This window comes from Chiloscyllium plagiosum, unplaced genomic scaffold (genome assembly GCF_037043375.1).
Source record: "Chiloscyllium plagiosum isolate Xiang-an unplaced genomic scaffold, Cpla_swu_hap1 HiC_scaffold_3, whole genome shotgun sequence".
Lineage (NCBI taxonomy): Eukaryota > Metazoa > Chordata > Chondrichthyes > Orectolobiformes > Hemiscylliidae > Chiloscyllium > Chiloscyllium plagiosum.
The window spans coordinates 154219227-154235556 of NW_028270141.1; the positions used below are offsets into that span (position 1 = coordinate 154219227).

Sequence of the window (16330 nt, forward strand, 5' to 3'; positions counted from 1 at the left end):
ACAGGACATTGGTTAGGCCACTTTTGGAGTATTGTGTGCAATTCTGGTTTCCCTGCTATAGGAAAGATGTTGCAAAACTTGAAAGGATTCAGAAAAGATTCACAAGGATGTTGCCAGGGTTAGAGAGTTTAAGCTACAAGGAGAGGATGAATAGGGTGGGCTTATTTTCCCTTGAGTGTCAGATTTAGAACATCATGAGGGGCATTGATATGGTAAATAAACAATGCATCTTCCCCATGGTGGAGGAGTCTAAAACAATCATAGGTATAAGGTGAAAGAGGAAAGATTTAAAACAGACCTAAAGGACAACTTTTTCATGCACAGGGTAGTGTGTGTATGGAATGAGGGCTGCCAGAGGAAGTGGTGGAAGCTCGTACAATTACAATATTTAAAAGATATCTGGATGGGTTTCTGAATAGGAAGGGTTTAGAGGGATATGGGCCTAAGTGCTGAGAAATGGTTCTAGATTTATCTTGGATACTTGGTTGGCATGGATGCGTTGGACCGAAGAGTCTATTTTCCATGTTGTGCTCTATGACTCTCAGGCTCTATGAGCTTCTTTAAATATATAAAAAGAAAGAGAGAGATCAAAGTGAACATAGGCCCTTTAGAAAATGAATCTGGGGGGATGGGTATGGGGAACAAGGAAAGGATGGAAGTATGAAACAGATATTTTGTATTCTTCTTTGTGGTGGAACCTACTTTGAATATTCCATTCATACGACAGTCTAGAGGGGAGGGAACTCTCATAATGATGCCATCACCATCATTAGAGAAGTTGTATTAAACAAACTAATGGGAATAAAGGCAAATATGCCCCCTGGCCTTGATGGCTTGCAACCTAGGATCCTAAAAGAGTTTGATACACAGATAGTGGATGCATTGTTTGTAATTTTCCAATAATCCTTGGATTCTGGACATGTACCGGAAGATTGGTAAATTGCAAATGTGATCCCCCAATTCAAAAAGGGATGGAGGCAACTATGGGCCCATTAGCTAAACATTTATTGTTGGAGATGTATTGGAATCAATTGTTAAGGAAGCAATGGCAGAACATTTGGAAAATCATAATCTCATCAAGCAGAGTCAACATGGCTTCATGGAAAGAAAATTGTGTCTGACTAATTTGAGCTTTTTCAAAGAAGTCTCAACCAGAGTGAATAGAGGGGAACCAGTAAATGTGTTGCATTTAGACTTTTAGAAGATGTTTGACAATATACCTCATAAAAGGTTAAGTCATAAATTAAAAGCCTAGGGTGCTGGAGGTAGTTTATTGGATGGATTGGGAATTAACTAATAGGCAGGAAGTCACAAGTGGAGAAAGGGGTTCTTTTTCAGGTTGATGGCCTGTTACCAGTGGGTTTCCTCAGTGATCAGTGATCAGACCACAATTGTTTATAATATATATTAATGACTTGGAGGAAGGAAACAAATTTACTGTTGCCAAATTTGCAGACGACACAAAAATAGCTGGAGAGATGAGTTGTGAGAGGGATTGAAACAGCTAACAGAGACATATTGATAGGTTAAGTAAGGAGGCAAAAAGTTAGCAAATGGAGTAAAATGTGGAAAATATTCATTTTGGAAGGGAGAACAAAAGAACAGAATATTATTAAATAGATGAAAGCATCAATGCAAAGCAATTTGGGGATACTTGTGCATGTACAGGTGCTGGAAATGTGTTGCTGGAAAAGCGCAGCAGGTCAGGCAGCATCCAGGGAACAGGAGAATCGACGTTTCGGGCATAAGCCCTTCTTCAGGAATCAAGTAGGGCTTATGCCCTTTCCTGAAGAAGGGCTTATGCCCGAAACGTCGATTCTCCTGTTCCCTGGATGCTGCCTGACCTGCTGCGCTTTTCCAGCAACACAGTTCCAGCTCTGATCTCCAGCATCTGCAGACCTCACTTTCTCCCCATGTACAGGTGCAACAAGGAAGGTTAATGGAATGTTGGTCCTTATTTCAAGGAGGGTGGGGTAGTGAAATAGGGGGCTCTTACTGCAACTGTGTAAGGTGCTCGTGAGACCACATCTGGAATACTGTGAGCAGTTTTAGTTCTTTTAGAAGGGATTGACTTATGAGCAAAAGTTAAATAGGTTGGACTGTACTTATTGGAATTTAGAAGAAAGAGCGGTGATCTTATTGAAACATGCAGAATCTTAAGGGGCTTGTCAGGGCAAATGCTAAGAGTATGCTTCCCTTCGTGGGACAGTCTCGGAAAAGAGACATAGACTCAGAATAAAGGGACATTAATTTAAGACTGAGATGTGGAGGAATTTCTTTTCTGGGAGAGTATTTATGAGTATTTGGAACTCCCTGCCCCAGACAACTGTGGGAGCCGGGTCCTAATATGTAATGTCTAAATAGATAGATTTTTGGTCACTAGGGCAATTGAGGCTTTGGAGAAAGGGCCGGAAAGTGGATGTCAGGAGTGTCAGATCAGCTATGATTCTGGTCTTAAGGAAACTACTTATATCTTTCTTCAACATAGCCACATTAACAAATGGTTGGGTTGGGCCTTCAATAAATTGTGAGTTGCAACTGTAGATAAGAGAGTTACACTGACCTCGCTCATGATGATAGTCCCCTCTATAGCCAACTTTAAGTCATTCAGACAGTTCCGGAGCATCGTAATAACCTTCTGCATTCGATCAATTTCTTGGCGCAGAAAAATGTTCATGGAATTCAATATTCCCATTTTTATGAGGCGACCTTTCACCTGTCAAAATGTATGGATTCTTTTTACTTTTTAAAAAACCTAAAGCCATTACAATCTTTATATACAGCCATGCAGAAACAGGCTGTGGAAATGTTCTTTTCACAGCAGCAAAGTCCTCACTTTCTCCTTGCAGTTTCAAAGTAAAGTTGAATGATGCACTAAACTGGTCTCAAATTTTAGAATTTATGGGCAGAGTGCAGGGAAACATCAATTGTCTGGAAATTTATGGATGCCTGAATGTGAAGGACCTGATTAATTTAGTGGCAGGTTTCAGTATATTTGTCTTTAGTTCCCCAACTAACAGTTAGTCAATAGGCAGTCTGAGCAAAATATCAGGGTGAAGGTGTTCAACTGGAATCTCTTGGTGATCATCCAGGCCAAATGGAAAAGAAGAAGCTACTTTCCTTGAGAGTCAGATAACCTTCCAAACAGATGTTACAAAGGCATTGTGAACAGATTACTGTCACAATCAATGCCATCAGAGTAACACTGAGAAGCTGGATGCAGAACCATGGACAGGTTCACTGAGTTCATCCAAGTGGTTACGGTTAGAGAATGCATATTGTCATAAAGCTGGTCCCTTTTTCCTAAAGGCTGTGACCTTGATGTTTTTCAGAGGGGCCATAAATAGACCGGGCTCTGATTGGACTGGTTTGGTACATAGATTAAAGGGTATTGAGAGATTTTTTTGTTTTTATGTAAACAATGAGACTTCAGGCCAAAGTGGTCATGTTTCAGAAGTGATCTGTATAATGGAAGGGGACTGGTCAGCTCTCTAGCTGAGCAGTTCAGCCCAGAACTAGTTGGGAGTTCAGCAGTGGACTGTGTGAACAGACTGTCTCTCTTTCTGCCCTTCTAACTTCAACCTGTAAGCACCTGTTCCTTTTTTAAACTGTGTTTTAAGGGGGGCTTGCTTATAGGGACGGTTGTGTATATTCCGAACAGCATAATTAAATCTAGTTTGCATAGATGGAATTCTGTCGGGGTTCTTCATTCTGTTCTTTGTGTTTCATTGTGTAATTTTGTGAATAAATTTTTATCTGTTTTAAAGCCTGGTGGTCAACCTCGCTAACTTACTCTGGGTAATTTTCACTGTACACTTACCAAAACAAATTGCAAAGTTATGGTTTGGGCTGCCTGCTCAAGAATGTTTTGAGTGGTCTGGCCTCATCCATAACAATATTCACGTACCATATCTTTATGGAAGAATGACTAGCCTCACATACTCCCCACTCTATCTTTCATTCAGCTACCAGCTGACAGTCAATCATAGGTTATACTCAATATTCATTACCTCCAAGTATTCTTACAAATGTAGCACAGCTGTAAACCTCATAGACATATGTGACCGCTTGTATATAGTACATTGTCAGCTATTCAACTGTGACTAAACCAGCGCTCAAACATTCCCTTTCTTTTGTGGCATAAATTGGCACATAATCAGAAATAACAATGCCTGACTCTTACGTTCTTTCAACCCATGGAATTAATAATGCTGACTGTCAATGGATAAGCCACAAATGAAGTGTGCCCACAGTAGAACTTAATCCACAGGGAATGAGGACATATTTCCATCTTTTCATCCTACATTGTTTGCTGAATTATGAACTGCAGATGGTGCAAACATTCAGCCATTTCCTCACCAGAACTATATAATTGTGATTTTCTCTTTTCAGACTCTGCTGAACTGATGTGGAAGAATGCAGGTGTGAGAGAATAAAATAGAATAAAAAGGAAGACACAAAAAAGAAAAGGAATATCACCATTCAATGTCACACTCACAAGAAGACTAACATGAGGACTTCAATAGAGCAAAGTACAACAAAAGGCTGATGGATATACACAAAAAATTATACAACCACAGAATTGTCAGAGTGCAGGAAGCGGCAATTCAGTTCATTGTGTCTGCACTGTTGTTTTTTGAGAGAGTAGCTGACCTACTGTCATTTGTGATTACAAACATTTTGTTGTTTGTAATTTAAAAATATGTAAGCCAGCAATCTCTTAAAGTGGTAACATCCAAAGAACAGAAATATTCATGGGGCATTGCTAGGTTTGAGTGTTTTCTCTGTTCCAAAAAACAAAGTTGCTGTCAATATTGTCCAGAACAAGGATGGGAATTGTTACAAAGTTTCAATAATTCACTCAGAATACATCAAAGTTAACTGAACTGTCAGTTTGACAAAGAAGTGAGAGAAGAAAGTTGCCACCTTGGGTTCCTAGGCCTAGTCCATCTGATCCGGGTCATTTATCCACTTTCAGACCTTCCACCTTCCCCAGCACCTTCTCCCGAGTGATAACTACTTCACTCACTCTGCCCTGACTCAGTTGAAGTTCACTTGAAAAACTCCTGCAATCGTCTTTTATATTAGTAGCTAGCTTATTCTCATATTTCATCTTCTCCTCCCTTATTGCTTTGATAGTTATCCTCTGCTGGTTTTTAAAAGCATCCAATCCTCTGGCTTCTCATTGGTCACCACATTTTATACTTTTGCTTTTCTGTTGTCCCTGACTTCCCTTGTCAACTGGGGTTGCCTCATCCTCCCGTTGGTGCGCTTCTTCTTCCATGGGATGAATTTCTCCGGTGCCTTCTGAATTATGCCCAGAAACTCCTGCCTTTGCTGCTCCTCCACCTTCCCTGCTAGGTTCCCCTTCCAATCAAAAGTGACCAGCTCCTCCCTCATGTCTTTGTAATTACTTTGCTTAATTGTAATACCATTACATCTGATTCCAGCTTCTTCCTGTCAAACCACAGAGTGAATTCTATCATAGTATGGTCACTGTTCCCGAGGAGTTTCTTCAATGTAGGCTCCATAATCAAATCTGCTTCATTACACATCAGAAAATCCAGAATTGCCTGTTCCCTAGCCACCTTTTCTTCAAGAAAAATTGTTCTAAATTCTCTAAATAATCTTCAAAATTTTAGTTCTTTGTCAGAATCTTTTTGCACTTTCTCTAATGCCTTAACTTCCTTCACAAAACTGGACATAATACTCTGTCTGAGGCCGAAATAGTACCTGCGTAAAAGCTGAAAGAACTGGGGATGGTGTAAATCAGAAACAGAAACAGTAATTGCTGGAAAAGCTCAGCACATCCAGCAGTAGCTGTGGAGAGAAATCAGAGTTAACGTTTTGCATCCCTTCCTTAGGTCAGTTCTGATAAAGGGTCATTCGACCTGAACCATTAATTCTGATTTCTCTCCACAGATTCTGCTTGACCTACTGAGCTTTTCCAGCATTTTCTGTTATATACTAAGTTCAACTCTTTACCCTTGTACCTATTGCTCCAATTCACAAAAATCCAGGATACATTTTATTATTCACTCCAAGAACATGGATGCTGCTAGCTAGGCCAGTGTTTATTTGCTATCACAAGCTTCACATAGAACAGTTAAGAGTCAACCACATTGCTGTGAATTTAAAATCATGTGTTGGCTGGAACAAGTAAGGATGGCAAATTTCCTTCCTTAAAAGACATTGGTGAATCAATTCGGCTTTTCTAATAAGCAGCAATGATTATACTAGAATTTTATTTAATTCAGATTCTAATTTAATTCTACTTTCACTGTCTGCCACAGCGGGATTCAAACACATCCTCAGAATATTCCTGAAGAAGGGCTTATGCCCGAAACGTCGATTCTCCTGTTCCCTGGATGCTGCCTGACCTGCTGCGCTTTTCCAGCAACACATTTCCAGCTCTGATCTCCAGCATCTGCAGACCTCACTTTCTCCTCAGAATATTAAGCCAAGGTTTTGGATGACAAGTCCAGTGATATTGCCACTACACTGCACTGTACATTTTAAGAGCCTGTCAACCTGTCCTGTCATGTTCACTGATCTATGCACACAGACACCAGGTGCCTCTGCTCCTGCAGCCTCTTCAGAGTTGCATCCTTTAGTTTATATTGTCTACTTGCGTATTTCCTAACAAAACAAATCACTTCACATTTCTCAGCATTGACTTTCATCTGTTAGTTTTCTGCACATTTTACCAACTTGTCAATGCGCTTTGAAGTTCTACTCCTCATGCTTCAAACTTTAATATTATTACAAACATTGACATTATGCCCTGTATGCCAAGGTCTTGGTCTACAAGTAGAGATTTTAAAATGTACAACTTGAGTATTGCTAAAATTGCTTACAGTAATCGAGTCAGTCATAAGAATAGCAACGTAAAGGGGACCAGCATACTATACAGTATAAGAGTGTAGGAAACAGTGGGGTCTGCAGATGCTGGAGACCAGAGTTGAGAGTGTGCTGCCGTAAAAGCACAGGAGGTCAGGCAGCATCTGAGGAACAGGAAAATCAATGTTTCAGGCCAGAACCCTTCATCAGGAATGTGGCTGGGAGCCTCGAGGGTAGAGAGATAAATGGGAGGGGGCTGGGGCTGGGGAGAAGATGACTGAGAGAGCAATAGCTGGATGGAGGTGGGGGTAAAGGTGATAGGTTGGAGAGAAGGGTGGAACGGATAGGTGGAAAGGAAGATTGACAGGTGGGACAGGTCATGAGGGTGGTGCTGAGCTGGAAGGTTGGAACTGGGGTAAGATGGGGGAGGGGAAATTAGGAAACTGGGAGAAGTCCTCATTTCCCCTCCCCCAGCTTACCCCAGTTCCAACCTTCCAGCTCAGCACTGCACTCATGACCTGTCCCACCTGTCAATCTTCCTTCCCACCTATCCGCTCCACCCTCCTCTCTGACCTATCACCTTTACCCCCACCCCCAACCACCTGTTGCACTCTCAGCTACCTTCTCCCCAGCCCCACCCCCCCTCCCATTTATTTCTCCACCCCTGAGACTCCCAGTCTCATTTCTGATGAAGGGCTCCAGCCTGAAACATTGATTTTCCTGCTTCTCGGATGCTGCCTGACCTGCTGTGCTTTTCCAGCAACACAGTCTCAACAGTATGAGAGTGTACTGATTGGTTTGCAATTGGACTGTGATTAGTGGAACATTGCCATGTAAAATATTAATCCATGGAACATTCAGGACACTCAGGATACTGTGAGCTCAACTGACAATCATTTGATTGCTCCATTTCAAAGGTGAATTTGAATGCAGTTGCTTAAAAGGTGTAAGGATTTTTTTTAACATGCAGTTACAGATTGAAATGCAGCAAACACATCATCTACATATCAGAAGTGTACAACTGGACAACATTTGGTTAATAATTCTGAGTGTAGTAAAGGTAGTGCTGACAAGTTATTTGAGATTGTCAGTAAGACAATTTGGCACATTTGCCTGCCCTGAAAGCTACATATAACATTACACATTGTTCTGTTTTGCAGGCAGACAGAACTTGTACACATTTTTCACCTGTTTCAACTTAACAAAATAGGTGACAGTCAATCTGTTTCATTCCTTCGATGAATACCTCAAATCAAATTGTCTGATTTAAATTTCAACATAACTTAGCTATTAACTGTCAGTCATAATCTAACTGGTGCCTTCTCCATGGCAATGTCTCTACCGATCAAAGGAAGACTTGCGAACCAAACTCTTCTCATCAAGTACAAAAAATTGGTCCCCTTTACATTGATATTCTTGTGAATGTCTAGATAAGTGTCATGCAAAATACTTCAAGAAAACATCTTTTTTCTAAACTTGAGGCATTTCTAAATTGCTCCTGGGCTTGAATCCTGACAGACAATTGAAAGGTTGATGTTGGAGTGTGAAGAGTGTGGTGCTGGAAAGACACAGCTGGTCAGGCAGCATCTGAGGAGAGTCAACGTTTCGAGCATAAGGTCTTCATCAGGAATCAGCTTGCTCTGCCCCACCGAACTTAGAGCCATAGAGTCATAGAGATGTACAGCACAGAAACAGACTCTTCGGTCCAACCCGTCCATGCTGACAACATATCCCAACCCAATCTGGTCCCACCTGCCAGCACCTGGCCAATATCCCTCCAGACCCTTCCTATTCAGATACCCATCCAGATGCTTTTTAAATGTTGCAATTGTACCAGCTCCACCACTTCCTCTGACAATTCATTCCACACACATACCACCCTCTGCATGAAAACATTGCCCCTTAGGTCTCTTTTATATGTTTCCCCTCTCACCCTAAACCTATACCCTCTAGTTCTGGACTCCCACACCCCAGGGAAAAGAATTTGTCGATTCCCCCCATGATTTTATAAACATCTGTAAGGTCACCCTCAGCCTCCGACACGCCAGGGTAAACAGCCCTAGCCTATTCAACCTCTCCCTATAGCTCAAATCCTCCAACTCTGGCAACATCCTTATAAATCTTTTCTGAACCCTTTCAAGTTTCACAACATCTTTCCAAAAGAAAGGAGACCAGAACTGCACGCAATATTCCAACAGTGGCCTAACCAACGCAGAAAGGAGACCAGAACTGCACACAATATTCCAAAAGTGGCATAACCAACGCCCTGTACAGCCGCAACATGACCTCCCAACTCCTGTACTCAATACTCTGACCAATAAAGGAAAGCATACCAAACGCCGCCTTCACTATCCTATCTACCTGTGACTCCACTTTCAAGGTCTCCTTATTCAGCAACACTCCCTAGGACCTTACCTTTAAGTGTGTAGGTCCTGCTAAGGTTTCCTTTCCCAAAATGCAGCACCTCACATTTATCTAAATTAAACTCCTTCTGCTACTTCTCAGCCCATTGGCCCATCTGATCAAGATCCCGTTGTACTGTAAGGTAACCTTCTTCGCTGTCCATTACACTTCCAATTTTGGTGTCATCAGCAAACTTACTAACTATACCTCTTATGCTCGCATCCAAATCTTTTATATAAATGATGAAAAGAAGTGGACCCAGCACTGATCCTTGTGCCACTCCACTGGTCACAGGCCTCTAGTCTGAAAAACAACCCTCCACCACCACCTTCTGTCTTTTACCTTTGAGCCATTTCTGTATCCAAATGGTTCATTCTCCCTGTATTCCATGAGATCTAACCTTGTTCTCCAGTCTCCCATGGAAACCTTGTCGAACGCCTTACTGAAGTGCATATACATCACATCTACTGCTCTGCCCTCATCAATCCTCTTTGTTACTTCTTCAAGAAACTCAATCAAGTTTGTGAGACATAATTTCTTATGCATAAAGCCATGTTGACTATCCCTAATCAGTCCTTGCCTTTCCAAACACATGTACATCCTGTCCCTCAGGACTCTTGCCCACCACCGTAAAGAAAATCCCTTGGAAACTTTTATATTCATTTATGGGATGGAGACATAGCTAACTTGAATTTTTTTTTCCCTTATTCTTCATTCCGGTGAATAAGTGGTGGTGAGCTGCCTTCTTGAAGTGTTGCAGTCATTCATGCATTGGAACACCCATAGAGTTATTAGGAAGGGAGGTCCAGGATTTTGAATTAGAGACAGTGAGAGTGTAGTGATATAATTCAAAGTCAGGATGGTCTCTATTTTACAGGATTAATTGCAGGTATTGCTGTGGGGGAGCACCCAGAGAAAACTGACACAGACACAGGGAGAATGTGTAAACTCCACACAGACTTGGATGGCAACTTGCAGGTGGTGGTATCCCCATGCATCTGCTTCCCTTGCCCTTTAAGATGGAACTGATGATGGTTTTGGTAGCTTCTGTTTCAGGCTCTTTGGTGAATTTCTGCAATGCATCTTGTAAATGGCTGTTGCTGACCATCGATGATGGAGTGGCTAAATGTTAATGGACGTGGAGCTCATTAAAAGGGCTGCTTTATCTTAGAACGCGTTAAGCATCTAGAGTGTTGTTGGTGCTGCACTTATCCAGGCAAGTGGGGAGTACTCCTTCACACTCCTGAATTGTGCCTTGTAGATGGTGGACAGGCTTTAGGGAATCAGGAGATGAGTTACACAATGTAGTATTCCTCGCCTCTGACCTGCTCTTGCTGCCACAGTATTTGTGGTGAACCAGTTCAGTTTTTGGTCAGTGGAAATTGCCAGTATGTTGAGATTGGGGGACTCAGTGATGTTCATATCATTGAATGTCAAGGGGACAGTGATTTAGATTGCCTTTTATCGGAGATGGTCAATGTCTGGCATTTGTGTAGTGTGAATGTTATTTGTGAACTTTCAGCCCAAGCCTAGATATTGTCTTGCTGCATTTGGACCTGGATGCCTTCAGTATCGAAGGAGTTGAGAATGGTATTAACACTCCACTTTGGGCTGTGCTTGATGCTATTCCTAACATGGCCTTCTGTCTTCTTCATTGAACTCTTTTCCTGGCCTAATGGCCATGGTAGAGTAGGATATATTCTAAATTGTGAGTTTATGGATTGTGATTGAATGTAATCTGCTGCTGCTGATGGTACACAGTGTCTCATAGATGTCCAATTTTCAGTTTCCAGGTCTAGCTTTGTGAACTACTGACATAGTTTTGCTTATACAATCATAGAATCATACAGCACAGAAACAGACCCTTCGGTCCAACTAGTCTATGCCAAACTAAACTAGTCCCACCTACAATCTCATCAAAGTGATCCTTCATTTTTTATTTGCAATTTCTACCCGTATATTTTCAGTGGATGATTTTTCAGAAATATCTTCCCTCGGTACAGCAGTAATGTTTTCCTTTATCACCACTTACCGCACACCCACCTCCTTTCATGACTCCTTTTCATCCCTCCTATAGCATCTAAAATCCAGAACATTGAGATGCTAGTCTTGTCCATCTCTCAGCCAAGTTTCTGAAATAGCTATACTGTCCCAATCCCCTGTTCTTAAACATGCCCTGAATTTATCAGCCTTACTTCTGAGACCCCTTGCACTGAAATAAATGCAATTTAATTCTCCAGAGTTACTACATACTTTGATGTCTTGTTTTTTTTTTTCCTAACTGATGTGCTCTCCTCACATTCAGAAGCTTCCTCATCAATCCTTCCATTTACCCTGTTACCTAGAATTCCTCCACTCCCCAGCAAATCTCCCTGACAAAATATTGGTCCCATTCCAGTTCAAGTTAGACACATCCTTTCTGAACAAGTCTTTTCTATCCCAAAAGACATTCTAATTGTACAAAAACCTGAAGCCCTGAACAATACACCAGCTCTTCAGCCATCGTTTATCCTTTTGTTCCTTCCCTTGTTTGAGTTTGGCACTGAGAGTAAACCAGAGATTACTACTTTTAAGATTCCATTTTTTATTCTTCTACCTAAACTCTTAAATATATTGTGTACTTCTTTAATATTTTCTCTAAAAAGGTTATTCTGACCAATGTGTACTATAATTTCTGGCTTCTCAATCTTACCTTTAACAATATGCTTGAAACATTTAGAAACATCCTTAATCTAGAAAAGCAAAACAAAATCCTAAATTTACAGCTGCTGCCACAGAATCTCCAGTCTATGCCCCTGACTGGAGAGTCCCCGATAACAATACGTCTATTAAATTTTATCAAACGCTGGCTAAGTGTCCAATAACATTCCAAGTGTCCAGTAACTGATTATCCCTTCCATTTTCCTTGGAGAGACCATTCCCTTCTACAATTCCAAAAACTGAATATCTATTTGATAGAGGAATAGCCACGTGATACTTTTGAACTACTTTCTTACCTTTCATAACAATCACCCATCTATCTACTGAGTAAAAGGTAAAAACAAAGACTACAGATGCTGGAAACCTGAGTCTGGATTAGAGTGGTGCTGGAAAACACAGCAGGTCAGGCAGCATTCCTATTCCTCATGAAGGGCTTCTGCCCGAAATATCGATTTTCCTGCTACTTGGATGCTGCCTGACCTGCTGTGCTTTTCCAGCACCACTCTAATCCAGACATCTATCTGACTGATCCTATTGTGTTGAGGGTGACCTCAACACAAAAAGGGTGACCTTTTCTCAATCTACTAACCATCTCACTCTGTACCTTATATCTGGTCTTAATAACATTAAGCCTAAAAAAAGCATATTTCAATAACACCGTTATCTATAAAATAAACAGCATTTCATTACCTCCAGAAAATACTGTTAAAATGGAAAACATTAAAAATATATGTGCAATGAAAGAAACTGGGCATTTGCCAAGAGGTGTGAGGGAGGAGCGAAAGACTTCTAGGAAGATGAGTACAACCGTTTAAAAGACCTACTTCAGGTGTTGGGGCCTCCATTTGCTGAGAGGTGCGAGGGAGGAGCGAAGGAATTCTGGGAAGGTTTTAAGTGGGTGAGATGGATGTTGGGGTAGTTGCATGTTCCCGCTGCAGAATGTGGCAGGTGAGAGACACTTCACATGTCTCTGCCGACTACATCTGTGGGAAGTGCACCCAAGGCCAGCTCCTCGGAAACCAAGTTAGGGAATTGGAGCTGGAGCAGGATGAACTATGGATCATCCGGGAGGCTGAGGGGGAAATTGAGAGGATGTACAGGGAGGTGCTCACTCCCCAGACACAGGATAAGGACAGCTGGGTTACTGTCAGGGGGAGCAAAGGGAACCAACGATCAGAGCAGGGATCGCCTGTGGCCATTTCCCTCAGCAATAAGTATACCATTTTGGATACTGCTGGTGGGGATGGTCTACCAGGGAAAAGCCATAGTTGTCAGGTCTCTGGCACTGAGCCTGGCACGGTGGCTCAGAAGGGAAGGGGGGGAAAATAAAAAAGCGCTAGAAAGGGAAGTGCTAGTGGTAGGGGACTCAATAGTTAGACGGATTGACAGGAGATTTTGTGGTCAGCAACGGGACTCCTGGAAGGTATGTTGCCTCCCTAGTGCCTGGGATGTCGGCGATCCGGTTTACATGATTCTGTAGGGGGAGGGGGAGCAGTCAGAAATCATGGTATATATTGACACCAAGGATATAGCCAGGAGAGGGATCGAGGATCTGAAAAGTGATTACAGAGAGTTAGGTTGGAAGCTGAAGAGCAGGATGAGTAGAGTAATGATCTCAGGTTTGCTACTGGTGCCACGAGATAGTCAGATGGGGAACAGTCAGCGAATGCAGCTTAACACGTGGCTGCGAGGCTGATGCAGGAAGAACGGCTTCAGATATCTAGACCATTGGGATACCTTCTGGGGAAGATGGGACCTGTACATGAAGGATGGGTTGCATCTGAACTGAAGGGGCACAAATGTCCTGGGTGGGAGATTTGCTCGTGTGATTTGGGAGGGTTTAAACTAGTTTTGCAGGGGGGGGGATGGGAAGTGTGTCTGCTTTAATGCAAGGAGTGTCCGAAATAAGAGTGACGAACTTAGAGCATGGATCAGTTCTTGGGGCTACAATGTTGTGGCCATAACAGAGATGTAGGTTTCACAAGGGCAGGAATGGTTGCATGATGTTCCATGGTTTAGAACATTTAAAGAGAACAGGGAGGGTGGAAAAAGAGGAGGGGGTGTAGCATTGCTAATCAGAGAGTGCATCACAGCTACAGAAACGAAGATTGTTGAGGAAGGTTTGTCTACTGAGACAGTATGAGTGCCACTTAGGAACAGCAAGGGAACAACCACCTCATTGGGGGTTTTCGACAGACCTCCGAATAGCAGCAGAGAGATTGAAGATCTCATAGGCAGGCAGATTCTGGAAAAATGCAAAAGTAGCAGGGTTGTTGTTATGGGTGATTTCAACTTTCCCAATATCAACTGGAACCTTCTAAGTGCAGATGGTTTGGATGGAGCCGTTTTAGTCAGGTGTGTTCAGGAGGGTTTCCTTACTCAGTATGCAGACAGACCGATGAGGGGAGAGGCCATTTTGGATTTGGTGCTCGGCAACAAGCCAGGACAGGTGTCAGACCTCGCAGTGGGAGAGCACTTTGGTGAAAATGATCACAACTGCCTCACATTTAGCATAGCCTTAGAGAGGGAAAGGAGCTGTTACCAAGGGAAGATATTTAATTGGGGAAAAGGAAATTATGACGCTATCAGACAGGACTTGGGAAGTACAGACTGAGAGCAATTGTTCCACAGAAAGAGCACAGCAGTCATGTGGAGACTATTTAAGGAACAGTTGTTGCGAGTGATGCACAAATTTATTCCTCTGAGACAGGTAAGAAGGGGTAAGATTAAGGAACCTTGGATGACGAGAACAGAGGAACTTCTCATCAAAAGGAAGAAGGCAGCTTACGTAAGGTGGAGGAAGCAAGGATCTAGAACAGCATTAGAGGATTACAGGCTTGCTAGAAAGGAGCTCAGAAATGGACTGAAGAGAACCAGGAGGGGGCACGAAAAAGGCTTGGCAAAAAGGATTAGAGAGAACCAAAAGGCATTTTACTCATGCATCAGAAATAAGAGAATGATCAAGGAGAAGGTAGAAGATCAGGGACAGCAGACAACATGTGCTTGGAGCCTGAGCAGTTAGGGGAAGCCCTAAATAAGTTTTTTGCTTCGGTTTTCACCAAGGAAAGGGAACTTGTTGTAAATGAAAACTTAAAGGAGCTGGGATACAGCCTTGACCAGATCAAGATTGATGAAGTTGATGTGCTAGAAATTTTGGAAACATTAAGATTTATAAGTCCCCAAGGCCTGACCAGATTTATCCTAGGCCGCTCTGGGAAGCAAGAAAGGAGGTTGCTAAGCCCCTGGCAAGGATATTTGCCTCCTCACTCTCCACAGGAGTCATACCCGAGGATTGGAAGGGGGTGAATGTTGTTCCTCTTTTCAGGAAGGGTAATAGGGAAATCCCTGGCAATTAAGACTAGTCAGTCTTACATCTGTGGTCAGCAAAGTTTTGGAAAGAATTCTGATGGACAGGATTTATAACTATTTGGCAAAGCATAGTGTGATTAAAGGCAGTCAGCTTGGCTTTGTGAGGGGCAGGTCATGCCTCACAAATCTTATTGAGTTCTTTGAGGAGGTGTCAAGATATGTTGACGATGGTCGAGCAGTAGATGTGGTGTATATGGACTTCAGCATGTGATAGGGTTCCCCATGGTAGGTTCATTCATAAAGTCAGGAAGTATGGGATACAGGGAGATTTGGCTATCTGGATTCAAAATTGGTTGGTTGACAGAAGGCAAAGAGTGGTTGTAGGTGGAAAGTATTCTGCCTGGTGGTCAGTGTTGAGTGGCGTCCCGCAGGCCTCTGCTCTTTATAGTTATTATAAATGACTTGGATGAGGAGGTGGAGGGGTGGATTAATAAATTTGCAGATGACACAAAGATTTGAGGTGTCATCGATTGTATAGAGGGCTACTGCAGGCTGCAGCGTGACATATACAGAATGCAGAACTGGGCTGAGAAATGGCAGATGGAGTTCAACCTGGATAAATGTGAAGTGATGCATTTTGGAAGTACGAACTTGAATGCTAAATGTAGGATTAAAGACAGGATTCTTGGTAGTGTGGAGGAACAGAAGGACTGGGTGTGCAAGTACATAGATCCCTCAAAGTTGCCACCCAAGTGGATAGGGTTGTTCAGAAAGTATATGATGTTTTGGCTTTCATTAACAGGGGGATCAAGTTTAAGTGCCGTGAGGTTTTGCTGCAGCTCTACAAGATCCTGGTGAGACCACACTTGGAATATTGTGTCCAGTTCTGGTCGCCCTACTATAGGAAAGATACAGAGGTTTTGGAGAGGGTGCAAAGAAGGTTTACCAGGATGCTGCCTGGACTGGAGGGCTTGTCTTATGAAGAAAGGTTGAATAAGCTCATACTTTTCTCTCTGGAGAGAAAGAGGAAGAGAGGAGACTTGATCGAGATGTACAAAATAATGAGAGGTGTGGATAG

The 16330-nt window shown here is 42.4% G+C and overlaps 1 protein-coding gene across 1 annotated transcript in view; it reads right to left on the reverse strand.

Annotated features, from left to right (window-relative positions):
• Nucleotides 1–16330, reverse strand: part of LOC122540182 (dynein axonemal heavy chain 8-like) — a 1370012-nt gene that overhangs the window by 49261 nt on the left and 1304421 nt on the right. The window contains exon 90 of the mRNA XM_087976825.1: nucleotides 2564–2716. Coding sequence (XP_087832951.1) covers nucleotides 2564–2716 — 153 coding nt within the window. The remainder of the gene's footprint in view (nucleotides 1–2563; nucleotides 2717–16330) is intronic.